This window comes from Hemitrygon akajei, chromosome 5 (assembly GCF_048418815.1).
Source record: "Hemitrygon akajei chromosome 5, sHemAka1.3, whole genome shotgun sequence".
In the NCBI taxonomy this organism is placed as follows: Eukaryota; Metazoa; Chordata; class Chondrichthyes; order Myliobatiformes; family Dasyatidae; genus Hemitrygon; species Hemitrygon akajei.
In genome coordinates this window covers 19,644,229-19,666,309 of record NC_133128.1, presented here as the reverse complement: position 1 = coordinate 19,666,309, position 22,081 = coordinate 19,644,229, and the positions used below count along the sequence as shown (strand labels likewise).

Sequence of the window (22,081 nt, the reverse complement as noted above, 5' to 3'; positions counted from 1 at the left end):
ATTCTAAACTTCCAGTGACTTTTCAGCATGATTTTTGTTTCAATGTCAGTAACTTTAGGATACACCATTGACCAAATACCTATGACTCCTGATATACAGTCCTGGTGGTCAATTTTCTCTGCAGGCAACTTCACCTACTTGCACTTCTAATAAATCATACTGTAAACCCCAAGAACTATACTTAATGAACCCATTCACAAGTTTCATGAAAAGAAAACATAAATCCAAGAAGCACTATCACAAATATAGCCAGGACAACATTGCCACAGATTATTAAGAGGGAAATCTGCAACTAAAACAAGTTTTGAAGCAGTCATCTATTACAATTCCAACAATGGGAACATGGTCATCTGATCTTGATTTATTTACCAGACAAACGTGTGTTTTTTTTTTAAAAAAAAGGTATCAGAATGAACATTTTCCCTTTATGTCTGTGACAAGTTGGGAAAACAAACAGCCTCCATCCTCATTCATGGAATGTTACAGTATGTTTAAACTGTCAAGTCTCTTTCAAAGCCTTCCAGCTTACTGCTGTTTAATAGTATTGTCTACGAATTTCATGATAAAAAAATCTGTAACATCCAAGTACATATAACTTGTTAACCTTTTTTTTTTACATTGCCAAAAAACATTTACAGACATAACATCTGTAGATGCAAAAAAAATGTATGCTAGGGTGAAGAATGGCCATAGATATGCAGGATTCCCTCCTATTTCAAAATGTGTTGCCTATTATTGAGCTACTAAAACCTTGCATTTACAAAATAGTTGATAAAAATATTCCTCTGAATTGTACAAGAGGTACTTCGACCAATGATAAAGAGGCAAGACAGATGTTATTCTGACTTGGTTTCATTCTCTCCGGCTGCTGGTACCTGCAAAATATGAATGTGTATTAATATACGAAGTAAACTAAAATGCACATCATTATTTTGATTAACTTATTTACCTCATTGGTTTTCCGTTCACCATTTTCTGAGGGTACAGAATCCTCCTTGGCTTCTTGATTAGCCTGTGGAGGATTCGCTTTTGTAGCTTTGGCCTTGGTTTTTTTCTATAGAAGAAAGGCAGCTCTAGGGCATGTTTCCGAAAAAAAAAGAGAATACAGAATTTCTTTTAAAAAGCAAGTGAAACTCACTTGGGTAGCCGGTTTCTTTCTTGGGATGTCATTGGATTGTTTTATTTGTCTCTGAGAAAGCAAATACAAAAGTCAGCCGTTTAAACAAAAGCTTTATTTGAATAATATATTACAAAACATTTAACTTTGCACCTTACCTTCCTCAGTTGCATGTTACTTGGTGGCGGGTTCTAGAAAGAGGAAAAAAATTAGAAAGCAAAAATACACATTCTACCCATAGACTGCCATTTGCATTTCAGAGGCTTCTGCAACTAAATGTAGTGTATTTGGGAAAAATAGCATCAAAGTTGTCACTAAGGAATGAATATATGTGAAATTAATTGCAAACTACATTTTCTGAAGTTAATTCTAAAATCCAAAAGGAAACCACTTTTATTATAGGAGAAGATAAAAGATTGTTTGCAAAAGGGTTAAATTTCTGGCTTTTCTAAATTTGAATCCGTTTCAGTGTGTATTAATGAGCTCAGCTTTTTCACAACATATTAATCTTCTTGTACGCTTGCACGAGAGGTCTGCAACTCTTTCAACGGAGTTTAAAAACTATGTTTCCAACTAAAGAAAATAAATCTTACCTTGTCTGATACTGTATCAGAAGCCTGTTAAATGAAGATGACAAACATGTTAAAAGTATTAAATTATTTAACTGCAGCGTCATTGAAGGGGGTGGGGAGAAGAGAAGCCTTCAGAAGGATGGCAGTGTTGTGTTTGCAAACAGTGTGGAGGCCGTAAAATGCGAGAAATCAGCGTGTTGGGAGGGAGGATGTCGAGAGCAGCAAGGGACGTAATGCGAATCCTTCCCGCCTATTTGTGACCTGCTGGACGAACTTCAGAACTCCGTGTTGCCTTTTCTCTGCAAATGGTAACAGAACATTCGAGATTCCGAATGGAGCTCGGAATTTAGGCAGGAGCACCCTTCAACCTCGCGAAAACACGGCTCTTACCTCCGTTGCTTGCGCGTAAAAGGCCAAAAAAAAAAATAAAACTTTCACATTTTATCTGGGGGGCTGGGTGAATAATGGTAAATGTTAAGCGTTTATATAAATGCATTGACCTTCCACACATGAAAGTGATTAAGTGGTCTTCATTCATGGGGTGCAATTTTGCACGTCTGCTTCAGGAAGGGGGAAATCTCTCCAGTTAAGAACACTTGGATATTCAAGTCATTAACAGATCTTGTTTTCATTTATATATTTTTTTTAAAAAAAACGCATTACGGTATTACAATCACACTTCACCACTATGCAACATTCCAGACGCAATTACATACAAGAACGAACGTGCAATTGATTTTCCCTCTTTTTTTTTTGGACTCTTTCTGTCAGAAATGAAATTAAAACTACTCACCAGCTTCCTGGGCATATTTTTGAGGATTTTTTAGAAACACTACAATATGAAAATTGGGCAAACTAGAATGCGAACGGATTGCACTCCTTGATCGGCAACTAACTCAATCCCAGAATGGTATTCAACTACCTTGTTACAATACAACTATGGCACGTTAATACTGCCAAACGAACTAGTTCGAACCAGATTTGTTCCTTCACTTCGTGCTACCTAACATTATGATATGTACCTAACTCCGATTGGCTGGATATGCCTGTTTATCTCGCAAGCAGACCATAATTTGCGAAGTTATTGGCCAAGTCCAGCTGTCAGGCGCCCATCTCGTTCTCATCTCCCCGGGACCCTTTTTAAGTTCGGTTGACTCGAACGCCGAGAGCTCTAGCGGACCTTGCTGATTGGAGCTACCCTCTCACATGGTTTGCTGCTTAACAAAGGGACGATGCAATCTGTATTTCAGAGTTTTATACCCAACAGTGCGCATTAAACCACCGGCATTGCATTTGTTTGTGTGAATTATTTCTGCAAGTGCTTATGTGGCTTTAACTGTTGAAAAGGGGAGTCTCACACGGAGACTGTTAATAAATGGAATGGCTTCTATTTACTGTTGTCGTGGTTCATCGGGGTGGGGTTACAATAGGAAGCTCAAACATGGCGGAGAGCTGTGCGTGGTTGCTAGTGCTGGGCTCGGTTTTGTTATGTAGTCTGTTTAAGATGCTGCTCCCGACCCTTTCTTTGCTTGTAAGTATCTATTTGCGAATGTACAGCAGCAGAAATGCTACTATAACAGGCATTTCAACGGTCTCTGAACCAGCTAATAAAATGCGACCATTTCGAATCGTGTCAACCGCTCTTCTGTGCAAATATTTTTACTAAGTGATGGGATTTTTTTTTAAAAAAAATGCGAAGTTTTTGAAAGCTATCTTACATGCTATCCTCTTTGTTCTATGAGCAATACCAGTACATTTAAAGCAAATATCTGGATTTGCAATGTGTACTTAATAGTAGAAAGTAATTTCATATTGTTGATAGAAATTGAACTAGAATAAGCACAATTTTTAGGGAAGGCATGTTGTTAATCAAAATGAATAAATGGTTATGGGGTACCTGTTAAATTTAATCCAAAACTGGGAGGGATGACGGGGTGTTGTTGCCTTGGTAAGCAGGCATGCCACGAGTAGTAGGAACATACATTCTTTTCAGAAGCTTTGGCTATGTATTCATTCTTGTTATAAATTATGTCCATCAAGAATGCAATAATGACTTGTACTGTGTATTACAAGTGGGAAAGGGAAGAAAGTTGGTATAAAGATGACTACAGAACTTAAAATTTAAAAATGTTGCAAGCCTGAAGTGACTGCTGAATATTTTAACATTGTGCGTTAAACTGACCACGGGGGAAGATACGAATTTAGAATTAAAATACCATATGTTTAGGAGGTTAATTTTAATCCTGTATGAATTTGCAATGTTCATAAAATAGATTATAGTTAGTATTGGTGTAATGTTGAGAAAACAAGTTTCTTTTGTAGATATCTGATGGAAATTGTTAACGATTTTGAGTCATTTGACAAGTATATTCTTGCTCGTGGAACAAATTCAGTTCCATGTTAAGTGAAATAATTGCAGTTCTGTTTAGGGGAGAAGAAATTGAGATGTTATTTTTGGATGCTTTCATGATCAAAACAAATGGCGGAGCAAACCTGAGCATTCCTCCCCCTCCCCAAAATAAATAAATTGATATGGCAAACTAGAGCTAATTGTTTATGTAGAACCACAGAAAACCCTGGAAATAGTAGATATTCATTATGTGCCATGTTGTATGACATGGGCCTTTCCAAGATCATGATTGTACTTGGCAAATTTTTCTAAAGAAGTGGTTTGGTATTGCTGACTGATGGGCAGTGTCTTTACAAGACTGGTGACCCCAGCCATTAGATAGATAGATAGATACTTTATTCATCCCCATGGGGAAATTCAACTTTTTTTCCAATGTCCCATACACTTGTAGCAAAACTAATTACATACAATACTTAACTCAGTAAAAAATATGATATGCATCTAAATCACTATCTCAAAAAGCATTAATAATAGCTTTTAAAAAGTTCTTAAGTCCTGGCGGTAGAATTGTAAAGCCTAATGGCATTGGGGAGTATTGACCTCTTCATCCTCTTCAATACTCTTACAAAGATACACTGATACAAAGAGTATCAATACTCTTCAGAGATTGCCTGCCTGCCATTAGTGGTTGTATAACCTAGACTTTTGTTATGCACCAGCTGCTCATAAGACCATCCACTACCTGCTCCCATAGCTTCACGTGGCCCTGATCGAGGAAGTAAGCAGGTGCTACACCTTGACCAAGGGTGACCACCCTGCCACCCATATTATATATTGATGGGGTAAATGCAAGCAGGCTTTTTCCACTGATATTGGGTTAGACTAGAGTTAGAGGTCAATAGACAATAAGTGCAGAAGTAGACCATTTGGCCCTTTGAGCCTGCACTGCCATTTTGAGATCATAGCTGATCATCTACTATCAATACCCGGTTCCTGCCTTGTCCCCATATCCCTTGATTCCCCTATCCATAAGATACCTATCTAGCTCCTTCTTGAAAGCAGCCCTGTGGGTTTAGGGGTGAAATGTTTAAGGGAAACTTCTTCACTCAAAGGGTAGGTATGGGTAGGATGTGGGTTTGGTTTCAACACAAGAGAAATTTGGATAGTTACATGGATGGGAGCGGTATGGAGGGGAGTGGTCCAGGTGCAGTTCAATGGAATAAACAGATTAATTGTTTGCACAAACTAATTGAGCCAAAGGGCCTGTTTCTGTGATGTAATGTTATACGACTATGAAAATGGAAATCTGGAAAGAGGAGTGGGCATTGAATGAAGAAGACTGGGTCTGGAAAATATACATTTGGTCAAACAAACACAATCAGACTTTATTTTATCCCAGAAAGATGGCACATCTATTTGATGTAATGCCTTACCCACAAGCTGACGCTTTCAACTGTGCAGCTTTCCTCCTTTACTGTATTGTGCTCAAAGGGCTGTGTTCAGCTGTTAATTGGAATAGCTGTGCCTTCTCAGCTGACAATAAAGGGTGGTCATTTTGGAATTGACAGACTTTCAAGCACCAGAAAATGCTGTCCCCACAGATGAATTTGTTTTATTTCAGGCAATGTGGAGGTGATGTTCAGCATTTTCCACTTCCCACTTTGTGTACTGTGTTCAATTCTGGTCACCTCTTTACAGGAAGGATGTGGAAACTATAGAGAGAGAGAGTGCGGGGAGATTGAGGATGTTGCCTGGATTGGAGAGCATGCCTTATGAGAATAGGTTGAATGAACTTTCTCCTTGGAGCCATGGAGCATGAGAGGTGGCCTGATAGAGGTGTATAAGATAATGAGAGGCATTGATTGTGTGGATAACCAGGGGCTTTTTCCCAGGGTTGAAATGGCTAACGTGAAGGGGCATAATTTTAAGGTGCTTGAAATTCAGTACAAGGGAGGATGTCAGAGGTAAGTTTGTCACACAGAGACTGGGTGCCTGGAATACCCTGCCAGCGAAGGTTGTAAAGGCGGATACAATAGGGTCTTCAAACAGACTGGGTACGTGGAGCTTAGAACAAGGCACAGGATAGATGTGTCCCTGAGAAGAAATTGCTCTCAAGTGGCAGGAGCAGGGATCCGTGGCTGACAAGGGAAGTTACGGATTGCATAAAAGCCAAGGAAAGGGGTTATAGGGTAGAAAAGTGAGTGGGAAGTTGGATGATTGGGAAGCTTTTTAAATCCAACAAAAGGCAACCAAAAAAGCTATAAGAAGGGGAAAGATGAAATGAGGGCAAAATAACCAATAATATAAAACAGGATACTGAAAGATTTTCTAGTCATATAAAGAGTAAAAGGGAGGTGAGAGTTAATATTGGACCACTGGGAAAATTACCGTATATGCTTTTGCTACCTCAATAGGGGACAAAGAAATTAGATTAACTTACTTTGCATCTGTCTTCACTCTGGAATTCACTAGCAGTGTGCCACAGGTCTGTGAGTGTCTGGGAGCAGGAGTGAGTGCCATTGCTATTACAAAGGAAAATGTGCTAGGCAGACTCAAAGGTCTTAAGGTGGATAAGTCACCTGGACCAGATGGACTACATCCCAGCGTCTGAGAGAGGTTGCTGAAGAGAAACTGATGCATTGGTCATGATCTTTCAAGAATCACTTGATTCTAACATTGCCCTGTAGGACTAGAAAATTGCAAATGTCACTCCACTCTTTAAGAAGGGAGGAAGGCAAAAGAAAGGAAACTATAGGCCAGTAGCCTAATCTCAGTGGTTGGGAAAGTGTTGGTCTATTATTAAGGATGAGGTTTCAGGGTACTTGGAGACTAATTTAAAAAATAAGTCAAAGTCAGCATGGTTTCTGTACAGGGAAATCTTGCCTGACAATTCTGTAGAGTTCTTCGAGGAAACATAGAAACGTAGAAAATAGGTGCAGGAGTAGGCCATTCAGCCCTTCGAGCCTGCACCGCCATTCAGTATGATCATGGCTGATCATCCAACTCAGAACCCTGTACCTGCTTTCTCTCCATACCCCCGATCCCTTTAGCCACAAGGGCCATATCTAACTCCCTCTTAAATATAGCCAATGAACCGGCCTCATCTGTTTCCTGTGGCAGAGAATTCCACAGATTCACCACTCTCTGTGTGAAGAAGTTTTTCCTCATCTCGGTCCTAAAAGGCTTCTTCTTTATCCTTAAACTGTGACCCCTCATTCTGGACTTCCCCAACATCGGAAACAATCTTCCTGCATCTAGCCTGTCCAATCCCTTTAGAATTTTATACGTTTCAATAAGATCCCCCCTCAATCTTCTAAATTCCAGTGAGTATAAGCCTAGTCGATCCAGTCTTTCTTCATATGAAAGTCCTGCCATCCCAGGATTCAATCTAGTGAACCTTCTCTGTTCTCCCTCTATGGCAAGAATGTCTTTCCTCAGATTAGGGGACCAAAACAGCACAAATATTCTAGGTGCGGTCTCACCAAGGCCTTGTACAACTGCAGTAGAACCTCCCTGCTCCTGTACTCAAATCCTTTTGCTATGAATGCCAAAATACCATTTGCCTTTTACACCGCCTGCTGTACCTGCATGCCCACCTTCAATGACTGGTGTACAATGACACCCAGGTCTCGTTGCATCTCCCCTTTTCCTAATCGGCCACCGTTCAGATAATAATCTGTTTTCCTGTTCTTGCAACCAAAGTGGATAACCTCACATTTATCCACTTTAAATTGCATCTGCCATGAATTTGCCCACTCACCTAACCTATCCAAGTCACCCTGCATCCTCTTAGCATCCTCCTCACAGCTAACACTGCCGCCCAGCTTCGTGTCATCAGCAAACCTGGAGATGCTGCATTTAATTCCCTTGTCTAAATCATTAATATATATTGTAAACAACTGGGGTCCCAGCACTGAGCCTTGCGGTACCCCACTAGTCACTGCCTGCCATTCTGAAAAGGTCCCGTTTACTCCCACTCTTTGCTTACTGTCTGCCAACCAATTCTCTATCCACATCAATACCATACACCCAATACTGTGTGCTTTAAGTTTGCACACTAATCTCCTGTGTGGGACCTTGTCAAAAGCCTTTTGAAAATCTAAATATACCACATCCACTGGTTCTCCCCTATCCACTCTACTAGTTACATCTTCAAAAAATTCTATAAGATTCGTCAGACATGATTTTCCTTTCACAAATCCATGCTGACTTTGTCCGATGATTTCACCTCTTTCCAAATGAGCTGGTATCACATCTTTGATAACCGACTCTAGCATTTTCCCCACCACTGATGTCAGACTTACGGGTCTATAATTCCCCGGTTTCTCTCTCCCTCCTTTTTAAAAAAGTGGGGTTACATTAGCCACCCTCCAATCCTCAGGAACTAATCCAGAATCTAAGGAGTTTTGAAAAATTATCAATAATGCATCCACTATTTCTTGGGCTACTTCCTTAAGCACTCTGGGATGCAGACCATCTGGCCCTGGGGATTTATCTGCCTTTAATCCCTTCAATCTACCTAACACCACTTCCCTACTAACATGTACTTCCCTCAGTTCCTCCATCTCACTAGACCCTCGGTCCCTTACTATTTCCAGAAGATTATTTATGTCCTCCTTAGTGAAGACAAAACCAAAGTAGTTATTCAATTGGTCTGCCATGTCTTTGTTCCCTATGATCAATTCACCTGTTTCTGACTGTAAAGGACCTACATTTGTCTTGACCAATCTTTTTCTTTTCACGTATAAAAGCTTTTACAGTCAGTTTTTATGTTCCCTGCCAGCTTTCTCTCATAATCTTTTTTCCCTTTCCTAATTAAGCCCTTTGTCCTCCTCTGCTGGTCTCTGAATTTCTCCCAGTCCTCAGGTGTGCCGCTTTTTTTTGCTAATTTATATGTTTCTTCTTTGGACTTGATACTATCCCTAATTTCCCTTGTCAGCCACCGGTGCACTACCTTCCCTAGTTTATTCTTTTGCCAAACTGGGATGAACAATTGTTGTAGTTCATCCATGCGATCTTTAAATGCTTGCCATTGCATATCCACCGTCAACCCAGTCTATCTTGGCTAATTCATGTCTCATACCTTCAAAGTTACCCTTCTTTAAGTTCAGAACCTTTGTTTCTGAATTAACTATGTCACTCTCCATCTTAATGAAGAAATCCACCATATCATGGTCACTCTTACCCAAGGGGCCTCGCATGACAAGATTGCTTACTAACCCTTGCTCATTGCTCAATACCCAATCTAGAATGGCCTGCTCTCTAGTTGGTTCCTCGTCATGTTGGTTCAGAAAACCATCCTGCATACATTCCAAGAAATCCTCTTCCTCAGCACCCTTACCAATTTGGTTCACCCAATCTATATGTAGATTGAAGTCACCCACTATAGCTACTGTTCCTTTATTGCACGCATTTCTAATTTCCTGTTTAATGCTATCCCCAACCTCACTACTACTGTTAGGTGGCCTGTACACAACTCCCACCAGTGTTTTCTGCCCCTTAGTGTTATGCAGCTCTACCCATATCGATTCCACATCCTCCAGGCTAATGTCCTTCCTTTCTATTGTGTTAATCTCCTCTCTAACCAACAATGCTACCCCATCTCCTTTTCTTTCCTGTCTATCCCTCCTGAATATTGAATATCCCTGGATGTTGAACTCCCATCCTCGGTCACCCTGGAGCCATGTCTCTGTGATCCCAACTATATCATATTGCCTTGTGCAGGAAGGCACAGAGGCGACTGTACTTCCTAAGAAGGTTGGCGTCATTCAATGTCTGTGGTGAGATGCTGAAGATGTTCTATAGGTCAGTTGTGGAGAGCGCCCTCTTCTTTGTGGTGGCGTGTTGGGGAGGAAGCATTAAGAAGAGGGACGCCTCACGTCTTAATAAGCTGGTAAGGAAGGCGGGCTCTGTCGTGGGCAAAGTACTGGAGAGTTTAACATCGGTAGCTGAGCGAAGGGCGCTGAGTAGGCTACGGTCAATTATGGATAACTCTGAACATCCTCTACATAGCACCATCCAGAGACAGAGAAGCAGTTTCAGCGACAGGTTACTATCGATGCAATGCTCCTCAGACAGGATGAAGAGGTCAATACTCCCCAATGCCATTAGGCTTTACAATTCTACCGCCAGGACTTAAGAACTTTTTAAAAGCTATTATTAATGCTTTTGAGATAGTGATTTAGATGCATATCATATTTTTTACTGAGTTAAGTATTGTATGTAATTAGTTTTGCTACAACAAGTGTATGGGACATTGGAAAAAGTTGGAATTTCCCCATGGGGATGAATAAAGTATCTATCTATCTATCTATCTAATAACTATCTGCACATTCAATTCATCCACCTTGTTACGAATGCTCCTCGCATTGACACACAAAGCCTTCAGGCTTGTGTTTACAACACTCTTAGCCCTTATACAATTATGTTGAAAAGTGGCTCTTTTTGCTTTTTGCCCTGGATTTGCCTGCCTGCCACTTTTACTTTTCACCTTACTACTTTTTGCTTCTACCCTCATTTTACACCCCTCTGTCTCTCCGCACTTGTTCTCATCCCCCTGCCACATTAGTTTAAAGCCTCCTGAACAGCAGTAACAAGAGGAAGTAACAAGCAGGGTGGACAAAGGAGAGGCAGTGGATGTCATTTACTTGGATTTTCAGAAGGTATTTGATAAGATGCCACACATGAGACTGCTTAACAAGATAAAATCCTATGGTGTTACAAAAGATACTGGCATGGGTACAGGAATGACTGATGGGCTGGAGGCAGCAAGTGGGAATAAAAGGGGCCTTTTCTGGTTGGCTGCTGGTGACTAGTGGTGTTCCTCAGGGGTTAGTATAGGGGCCACTACTTTTCACATTGTCTAGATTTAGATAATGGAATTGATGGCTTTGTGGCAAAATGTGCGGATTATACAAAGATAGGTGGAGGGGTAGGTAGTGCTGAGGAAGCAATGCAATTCCAGCAGGACTTAGACAAATTGGAAGAATGGGGAAAAAAGTGACAGATGGAATGCCATGTTGGGAAATGTACGATTGTGCATTTTGGTAACAGTAGTGTGGACTATATTTAAATAGGGAGAAGGCTCAAAGAGGTACCAAGGGACTTGGGAGTCCCTGTGCAAGACTCCCAGAAGGTTAATTTACAGGTTCAGTCTGTGGTAAAGAAGGCAAATGCAATGTTGGCATTTATTTCAAGGGGAATATATTATAAAAACAAGGAGATAATACTGAGCCTTCATAAGACACTAGTCATGCAGAACCTGGGAGTATTGTCAACAATTTTAGGCCCCATATCTTTGAAAGCATGTGTTGTCATTGGGGGGAGTCCAGAGGAGATTCATGAGGATGATTCTGGGAATGAAAAGGTTAACACATGAGGAATGTTTGGCGGCTTTGGGCCTGTACTCACTAGAATTTAGAAGATTGCGTGGGAATCTCATTGAAACCTACCGAATGTTGAAAGGACCAGATAGGGTGGATATGGAGAGCATGTTTCCTATGGTGGGGTATCTAGAACTAGAGGGCACAGCTTCAAAATTGAGAGGTGACTTTATGAGAAGAGAGGTAAGGAAGACTTTTTTAAAAATCTGTAGTGAATCTGGAGGCTGAGGGTATATTTAAGGTGGAAACTGATAGTTTCCTGATCGGTCAGAGCATCAAATGATACGGCGGGAAGGCAGGTGTATGGGGTTGAGTGGGATCTCGGATCAAACATATTGGATGGCAGAACAGACTTGTTGGGCTGAATGGCCTAATTCTGCTCCTTGTCTTTATTGTTTTGTGGTCTATCAGGACGGTAGTGTAGAAGTTCGCATGATGGTATAGCTCAATTCTGGCGCTGTCAGTAAGGAGTTTATTTTCTACCTATGACCACATGAATTTCCTCTGCGTGTACCAGTTTCCTCCCACAGTCAGAAGCTGTACCAGTTACTAGGTTGGTTAATTGGTCATTGTCAATTGTCTATGATTAGTCCAGTTTGAAATAGTTGGATTGCTGGGCATTGCAACTCATTGGGCTGGAAGGGACTGTGTCCACGCTGTATCCCTAAATAAACTAAAAATGTTTGGATTAAGCTGGCAGAAGTAGTGGTTGAGAAAGGCACAGCAGAAACATTTAAAACCCAATGAAATAAATGAGTAGGAGAGGTTTAGAGCGCTGTGGTCCGTATGCGTCGTATAGGACAAGCTTGGCCATAAGACCAAAAGACACAGGAGCAGCATTAAACTATTCAGCCCATCAGGTCTGCTCCACCATTCCATCATGGCTGATTTCTCCCCCTCTCGACCCCATTCTCCTGCCTTCTCCGCATAACATTTGATGCCCTTACTAGTCAAGACCCTATCAATCTCTGCTTTAAATATTCTCAATGGCTTGGCCTCCACTGCCATCTGTGGCAATGAATTCTACAGATTAACCATCCTCTGGCTAAAGAAATTTTTCCTCATATCTGTGATTTGCTTGCTAAATGGTGCTTTAAAGAGTCAAGTTTCTAAATATCACTCCACTTCTTCCCATTTGCAGATAGTAATTCAGTAATTTCTTCAACAAAAGCAGTATGTAAATAAGCCAGTTCTAAAATCTGCAGACGAATCATGTTGTCAAACTCCACATTGTCAACACCATTGACATCAGAAACCGGAAAAGGAAATGTGACTGTGTACAATCATGAAATATACTTGCACAGTTTAAATTCCTTTGTGCGCTCATAGCAAAAGATGTGTGCGCATGCTTACCTTAGAGGAAAAGTTGTTCAGGAACCTCTCCAATGCCGGTATATCCTTTCTCAGATAAAGGGGCCAATTATCAATAAAGGGGAATATCTCAACTGTACATACTTGCTCTTATATTCTAGTCCTTATGAGGACTTGCATTTTAGTAGCGGAAAGTTAAACAAAAGATTTGCCTCTTAAAGTAGAGACACTTGAATGCATAGTGGATGATCCAATATGCTTTCATAGCTCGGTAGGGTTTCAGATTTCTGAATCTTTGGGATCTCTTCTCGGGAAGTTATGACCTGTTTTTAAAACAAAAGGGTTACACCTGACCCCAAGGAGGACTAATATCCTAGTGGGCAGTTTTGTAAGAGCTGTTGGAGAGGGTTTAAAGTAATCTGGGCTGGGGGGGTGATTGAGAAGTGAAGAGATAGGGCTGAAGATGGGGCAGTTGGTATACAAGTCAATGCTGTGTGTACTGAGACTGAGGAAAGACTGGTAGATGATAGAGCAGAATTGCAGTCAGTGGGATGAATTGAAGTGCAACATAGCAAAATTGAAAAGGTTGATGAGTACAGGACTGAAGGTGTTATATTTGAATGCTCACAGTATACTGAATAAGGTAGCTGATATTGTAGCACATTTAGAGATTGGCAGGTATGACGTTGTGGGCATCACTGAATCGTGGCTGGAAGATCATATTTGGAAGCTTAATATCCAAGGATGCACGCTGTATCGAAAGGATAGGCAGAGAGAGAGAGGTGGCTCTTGGTTTAAAAAAAAGTGCAATTAAATCCTTAAAAAGAGTTCTTATTGGATCAGAAGATATAGAATCCTTGTGGATAAAGTTAATAAACTGCAATGACAAAAAGACCCTGATTAGAGTTGTATGTAGGCCTCTGTATGTAGCCAGGATATGAGATACACATTACAATGTGAAATAGAAAAGCCATGTAATAACAGCAATATTACGATAGTCTTGGGAGATTTCAGTGTGCAGGTAGATTGGGAAAATCAGATCAACAGAAGGCAACTTAAAAAAAGCCTTGAGGAGGGAATCGATGAAATATAAAGTTAAACAGAAGAGGATACCAAAAGGTTTTTTTTCCCATATATAAAGAATAAAGGAGAGATGAGAGTGGACCACTGGAAAATGATGCTGGAAAGGTGGTAATGAGGGACAAAGAAATGGTGGATGGACTTAGTAAGTATTTGGCGTCAGTCTTCACCTGTGGAAGATACCAGTAGTATGCCAGAAACTTGCAGGTGTCATGGGGCAGAGGTGAGTGTAGTTGCTATTACTAAGGAGAAGCTACTTGGGAAGCTGAAAGGTCTGAAGGCAGTTAAGTAACCTGGATTAAATGGAATACACCCCAAGATTCTGAAAGAGGTAGCTAAAGAGATTGTGGAGGCATTGGTTCCTTCAAGAACCAATAGTTTCAGAAATGGTTCTGGAGGACTGGAAAATTGCAATGTCACCCCACTCTTTATGAAGGGAGGGAGGAAGCGAAAAGGAAACTACTGTCCAGTTAGCCTGATTTCAGTGGTTGGGAAGATGTTGGAATCCATTATCAAGTATGAGGTTTCGGGGTACTTGGAGGCACAGGATAAAGTAGACCAAAGTCAGTATGGTTTCTTTAAGGAGAAATTGTGCCTGACAAATATGTTGGAATTTTTTGAGGAAATAACAGGCAGGGTAGACAAAGGACAGTCAAAAGTTGTTTTTTTGGATTTTCAGATGGCCTTTGACAAGATGTCACACTTGAGACTGTTCAAAAAGATAACAGCTCATGATATTACAGGAAAGATACTCGCATGGATAGAAGATCAGTTGACTGACAGAAGGCAGAGTGGAAATAAGGGGGGCTAATTTTGGTTGTCTACTGGTGACTGTTGGTGTTCTGCAGGGGTCTGTGTTGGAATTGCTTCTTTTCACATTATATGTCAATGATTTGGATGACAGAATTAATAGTTTTTGTGGTCAAGTTTGCAGACAATACGAAGATTGGTGGACAGGCAGGTAATGATAAGGAAGCAAAGAGTTTGCAGAAGGACTTGGACAAATTGGGAGAATGGGCAAAGAAGTGGCAGATGGAATATAGTGTAGGGGAGTGTATGGCCGTGCACTTTGGTAGAAGGAATAAAGGTGTAGACTGTTTTCTAAACAGAAACTTCAAAAATCAGAGGTGCAAAGGAGCTTGTGAATCCTTGTGCAGGATTCCCTAAAGGTTAACTTGCGGGTTGAATCATTGGTAAGGAAAACAAATGCAATATTAGCATTAATTTTGAGATGACTGGAATACAAAAGCAAGGATGTGATGCTGAGGGACGGGTCAGACCGCACTTGGATTGTTGTGAGCAGTTTTGGGCCTCCTGTATAAAAGAATTGGGGGGGGGGTGTTCATTGAAACCTAATGAATCTTGAAAGGCCTAGATAGATTGTGGAGGGGTTGTTTCCTATAGTGAGGGAGTCTAGGACCAGAGGGCACAGCCTCAAAATAGTGGGATGTCCATTTAGAACAGAGATAAGAATTTCTTTAGCCAGAGGATTGTGAATCTGTGGAATTCATTCCCAAGATGGCTGTGTAGGCTAAGTCATTGATTATATTTAAAGTGGAAGTTGATACGTTCTTGATTAGTCAGGGTGTCAGAGGTTGCAAGGAAGGAGGCATGAGAGTGAAGCTGAGAGGGATAGTCAATCAGCCATAGTGGAATGGTGGGGCAGACTGATGGGCTAAATGGCCTAAATATGCTCCAATGTCTTATGGATTTTTTATACTGAGTGTCTGATTTGACAAAATACCAAATTACTATTTACTGTCTTGTGGGGGGAAAATGTCTTTGTTTTGTAATGTCATGTATCTGGCACGTTCAGACCTGGTCAGAGGCATTGGCAGGTGCTAGTAAGCACAATTTGCTTTTGCTCAACGTGTGTTTACGGTCATGCTGTTGATAATGGAGACGTGCTACATTCCAAAGGTTGTTGGTTTCTTATCTAATGAACTTTGAAGATTATGTTGCAGCATGTATCGATGCTACGACATATTTGGTTGCATATGTTAGTCCAGTCAGCGCAAAGCAACCTTGACAGCTTGAAGCCAAAAGGTGTGCTAATTTAGCTGAAACATTGTGCTTCAGCATGTGAGAGGACACACTCATTCCTTCTCGCCCTGCCTCACGACATAGTTATGCATTCAACTTATTTGACCCGAAGCCAACTGCTCAAATGGTTTGCAAACAGAAGCAAGAATTAATTTGGCAGTTGGGGGAAAAAGAACAACAAACTGTGTACACAGTTGGTTCTGGTTTCTTCCCAAGCTTTCAGAGAATGTTGCAAATACATTATGCAGCCATACACTCGTGTTTACTGAGTAAGGCAAACAATAGTGAAGAGGAAAACCTGGCTAATGCCATTGAAGATTATTTGTGGCCTCTGTCTTTAGGCTGCTACCCTGTTGCTGCATTTACATGGTTCTACCTACAGCTAGTGATCAGTTGATCCAAGCACTGCTTCAAGGATAAAATGAATGATAAAATTCATTATGATTTCCAAGAACTGAAAAGTGATGTGCAGTTGTGTTGTAAATCAATCTGGATCCAGCAAAAAAAAATCACAAAGATTTGTTTGAAACTATGTTGTGACACAGGCCCATTATGACATTTCTCTCTCTCTTGCTGCGTTGTTTCATCTTCCATACCTGCAACTGAATTACTGTTGCTCCATCGCTCTCAGTTAACCCAGTGGAATAACCAACCCAAGGGCATCATCGGCATCCTTTCAGCATGCAGACTGCATTGATTCCACTGGTGAAACCATGCCATCTGAAACGTGTTTAAAGTTACACAGTAGATTCAAGCCTTTCCAGTTTGCTTATCACTCAAATTGGTGCACGGGTGCTGTAAGCTTCTGCCCTCCACTCCATCCTGTCCCACCTGGAAAATGCTGTTGGATCTTGGTCTTCTTGATAGAAAGACCGCAGTCAGTCTTTGGCACCAGCTCAATCACACTGAGTGCTGGTGCCCCCCAGGGCTGTGTACTTGACCTGCTACCGTTCATGCTGACTCACAACTGCATTCTGAGATCCAGCGCATTGTCCTGACCAGCGGCATCACCGTCTGGTACGGGAATTGCAAAGCATCTGACCTCAAGACCCAACACCAGTATTGCACGGACTGCTGAGAGGATTGCCAGGATCTCTCTCCCACCTGTCTGAGCCAACTGACCCCACCAGCACCACCGTCAGGTAGGAGGTACTGTAGCATACCTGTTAGAATGGGAAATAGTTTCTTCCTGCAGGCCGTGAGACTACTGAACCTCCGTCACCACCCAGGTGAAGCACCAGTAGCACTATACTGTTTACTTTTTAACTTGTGTCGGAAGTGCACCTTATCATATGTTAATTTATTTGTGGTAATATTACTTTGTGTTGTTTGTGAGTTATATGTACTATGCTTTGCATCTTGGTCCCAAAGGAACGTTGGTTGGTTTAGTGGTATACATGCATGTGGTTGAATGACAGTACTTGAACTTGAGATGCCCAGAGCGCAAAATAATTACTTTGAAGAAAAGCTCTCCTTTGTAATGAGATCGCTGTTCTTTTTGAACAAGCCCCCCCCCCACCTTTTTTTAGGATTATCCTATCTTTATATTTGTCAAACAAAAGTTTTTAATTTGAAGTTTATTGTGTTCTTGGAATTGGGATAAATGCAGATTATGCATTCTGAGTTTTTATAGTGGACACCTATTGATTTATTGTTAGTATTTCAGGATGGTGTCTTAACAGATCAAACTGATTTTAGAGTTTTTTTAATGCAGATAAATTTGGGTCTCTTACAAAAAGCTAGTTTTGAATAGCCTGAAGTGTATTACAAGGCAGCAACAGGATTGAGCATGTCTATAAGGTTTTCAGAGTCTCCCAAGTACTCTGTATATTTCTTTGTGAAGGATTCACTCCAGGGCAAAGCAGCATGAGGGATGTTAAACTGGTACCACAGGAGTTGGGTCTTCAATTGATGGGAGGGAAGGTTTTACAAAGGGAATTAATAAACTGAATGCAACAACATGCTAGAGGTTCTCTAAGTCAAACAGCATCTGTGGGAGAAAGGAATTTGTTTATTGTCACTATGTACTGAGATACTTGTCTTGCATTTCCTTCATGCAGATCAATTCATTACACAGTGCATTAAGGTAGAACAAGGTATAGCAATGTAGAATTAAGTGTGATTTTTTTTCACTTCAGTCCCAATGTAGGGTTTTGACCTGAAGTGTTGATAATTCCTTTCCTCCCATAGATGCTGCTCGAACTGTCGAGTTCCTTCTGCAGGTAGTTTGTTGCTCCAGCTCCACAATCTCTTGTGACCCTGTTCATAAAACGATTGGTCATTATTTGGATTCAAATAGACTAGTTAGTAGTCAATTGTATGAGTGTGTAAGCACAAGTCATCCCCGCTTATGAATGCCCAACTTGTGTACAGCCCATACATATGATCCATCATTTGGGAGGCTGGCAGTATGGGTTTGGCTGCTATGGCCCCAATCTTAATGACGTCTGGTTTGTGGGCTGTTTGGCCATGCCTAGTATTCCTACTATTGCTGGTCAAGTTCACTGAAAATGGGAAACTTCAGAAATGTATTGAGCTGATATAATTTCCATGAGTGTTTGACACCAACGGATTGTTGGTGACTGTCTTGGTGAATACTAATACTTGTATTAGTCTCATTAGAGACATTTCTTTTTACACTCTGTCTTATTTACCTCACTTCTTCCCAGAATGAGGCTCTGTAATGCCATTCGTTGTTTTTAACTCTGATTACTTCAAAATCAGTTCAGTAATATTTATGCTTCAGTAGGACATACCATTGTTTGTCCACTCCAAACAACTGATGTGCTGTAGTGTTCATGTTAAATCCGCTTTGTATGTCCTATAATACGTAGTTCAGCCAGATTAACATTTTGGCCATGCCTTAATCTTTTTCCAACCTTGTAAACGTTCAACCAGCTGTCATTAACTCAGGGAAAAATAGTCTGTGTATGGGACACAGAGGTCCATTTATAATCCAAGCCTTTGAAATCTCAAACAGTGCTGATTACATGATGACACAGATTTGTTTGATAATTACTTTAGATATCACCCTTTAACTGAAGACACTAAGGTGGAGATTTTGCTTGTTCATTGTTGGAGCAGAAGCATATCTGTACATCTTCAAATTACTGACTGGCATTGGGAGAAGATGAAAGGAACCCCAGGACCCTCATTCAAACTTGAGGATTTGAAGACCATGACTAAAAATTGTGTATTTAATTTTACATAAAATTTCTTTACCTGTGTCATTGTTCACTCCCCCTTCAGCTTTTTTATAAAATTAATTTAGGATACTGAGCACCTTTTTAAAATTAATTCTACACAAATCAAACTGTTGACAAAAATCACTCCCATGTAGTTTTCAGGCTTTTAGGTACATTTGTTTCACTTCACTAATCGGAATATATATTAGATTTGGCTATAAGTAATTGCTAGGTCATGACACAACTGCATGTAATAGCATTAGAGGAGAGATTCATAAGGATTTTGTCAGAGCTGGAGAAATACACAGTGGCCACTTTATTAGGCACACCTGCTTGTTAATGCATATATCTAATTAGCCAATCATGTGGCAGTAACTCAAATACATAAAAGCATGCAGACATGGTCAAGAGGTTCAGTTGGTGGCCAGACCAATCGTCGGAATGGGGAAGAAATGTGATCAAAGAAACAGTGACAGTGGAAAGATCGTTGGTGCCAGACAGGGTGGGTTTGAGTAGCTCTCAAACGACTGATCTCCTGGAGTTTTCACACACAACAGTCTCTAGAGTTTGCAGAAAATAGTGCAATAAACCAAAAATTAAAATCCAGTGAATGACAGTGTTGTGGGTGAACATGCTTTGTTAATGAGAGGAGTCAAAGGAGAATGGTTGGACTGATTCAAGCTGACAGGGAGGTGACTAACTAACTGTTGTGGTTCCAACAGTAGTTTGCAGGATGCACAACACGAAGTGGATGGGCTACAGCAGCAAAAGCACACCTGGTTCCTCAATTGTACCTAATAAAGTGGCCACTGTGTGTATAGTTGTAGTTATGGGGGGGGGAGAGAGTAAGGAGTGTGTGGATCTGATGAACACAGAACTGTACAGGCCCTTCGGCCCACAATGGAGTGCTGACCCTTAAACCCTGCCTCCCATTTAACCCCCCCACCTTAAATTCCTCCATATACCTGTCTAGCAGTCTCTTAAATTTCACTGGCGTACCTGCCTCCACCACTGACTCAGGCAGTGCATTCCACACACCAACCACTCTCTGAGTAAAAAACCTTCCTCTAATATCCCCCTTGAACTTCCCTCCTCTTACCTTAAAGCCATGACCTCTTGTATTGAGCAATGGTGCCCTGGGGAAGAGGCGCTGGCTGTCCAGTCTATCTATTCCTCTTAATATCTTGTACGCCTCTATCATGTCTCCACCCATCCTCCTTCTCTCCAAAGAGTAAAGCCCTAGCTCCCTTAATCTGATCATAATCCATACTCTCTAAACCAGGCAGCATCCTGGTAAATTTCCTCTGTACCCTTTCCAATGTTTCCACATCCTTCCTATAGTGAGGCAACCAGAACTAGACACAGTACTCCAAGTGTGGCCTAACCAGAGTTTTATAGAGCTGCATCATTACCTCGCGACTCTTAAACTCTATCCCTCGACTTATGAGAGCTAACACTCCATAAACTTTCTTAACTACCCTATCTATCTGTGAGGCAACTTTCAGGGATCTATGAACTGTACCCCCAGATCCCTCTGCTCCTCCACATTGCCAAGTATCCTGCCATTTACTTTGTACTCTGCCTTGGAGTTTGTCCTTCCAAAGTGTACCACCTCACCTCTCCGGGTTGAACTCCATTTGCCACTTCTCAGCCCACTTCTGCATCTTATCAATGTCTCTCTGCAATCTTCGACAATCCTCTACACTATCTACAACACCACCAACCTTTGTGTCATCTGCAAACTTGCCAACCCACCCTTCCACCCCCACATCCAGGTCGTTAATAAAAATCACAAAAAGTAGAGGTCCCAGAACCAAACATTGTGGGACACCACTAGTCACAACCCTCCAATCTGAATGTACTCCCTCCACCACGACCCTCTGCTTTCTGCAGGCATGCCAATTCTGAATCCACCTGGCCAAATTTCCCTGGATCCCATGCCTTCTGACTTCCTGAATAAGCCTACCATGTGGAACCTTGATAAATGCCTTACTAAAATCCATGTAGATACATCCACTGCACTACCCTCATCTATATGCCTGGTCATCTCCTCAAGGAACGCTATCAGGCTTGTTAGACACTATCTGCCCTTCACAAAGCCATGCTGACTGTCCCTGATCAGACCATGATTCTCTAAATGCCCATAGATCCTATCTCTAAGAATCTTTTCCAACAGCTTTCCCACCACAGACGTAAGGCTCACTGGTCTATAATTACCCAGACTATCCCTACTACCTTTTTTGAACAAGGGGACAATATTCGCCTCCCTCCAATCCTCCGGTACCATTCCAGTGGACAATGAGGACATAAAGATCCTAGCCAGAGGCACAGCAATCTCTTCCCTTGCCTCGTGGAGCAGCCTGGGGAGTATTCCGTCAGGCCCCGGGGACTTATCCACTCTAATGTTTTTTTTTTCTCTTTTAATCTTTTTATTAGTATTAAAAATATTATGAACAAAATACAATCAAAATATTAATAATGGATTACAAACATATAAACTCCCATTACACATGAAGGAATACATAAACAATGAATACAGTATAAGTAAACTTTCCCAAAACATAAACCATATAGTATATATATGAACAAGGTAAGTCTAGATATTCCATAATATATAATATAAAAAAAAGAGAAAAAAAAATCTATATATGAAAGTTAACTAATCTACTAATCTAATATCTAAGAAAAAAAACAAAAAAGGAAGAAAAAACTAAAAAAAACTAAAAAAAGAGAAGAAAAAAAAAGGGCTGTTCATAATATCTCACAAGCATACATAAACATCAATGTCGTCAACTCCGATCCTCTCAACATACATACGATTAAAGCTGAAAAAACCAATAAGCCTGGCACAGGGCCATTACATCATATGAAAATATTGAATAAATGGTCTCCATATCTTTTCAAATTTAATAGAAGTATCAAATACAGCACTTCTAATTTTTTCTAAATTTAGACATAACATAGTTTGAGAAAGCCAATGAAATACCGTGGGAGGATTAATTTCCTTCCAATTCAACAAAATAGATCTTCTAGCCATCAAA

At 40.8% G+C, this 22,081-nt stretch overlaps 1 protein-coding gene across 1 annotated transcript in view; it reads left to right on the top strand.

The window, feature by feature from the left end:
• The first annotated feature begins 3,084 nt into the window (after nucleotides 1–3,084).
• Nucleotides 3,085–22,081, top strand: part of get1 (guided entry of tail-anchored proteins factor 1) — a 33,539-nt gene continuing 14,542 nt past the window's right edge. Inside the window, exon 1 of the mRNA XM_073044953.1 lies at nucleotides 3,085–3,220. Within this exon, the coding sequence (XP_072901054.1) occupies nucleotides 3,131–3,220 (90 nt within the window). The 5' untranslated portion in view covers nucleotides 3,085–3,130. The remainder of the gene's footprint in view (nucleotides 3,221–22,081) is intronic.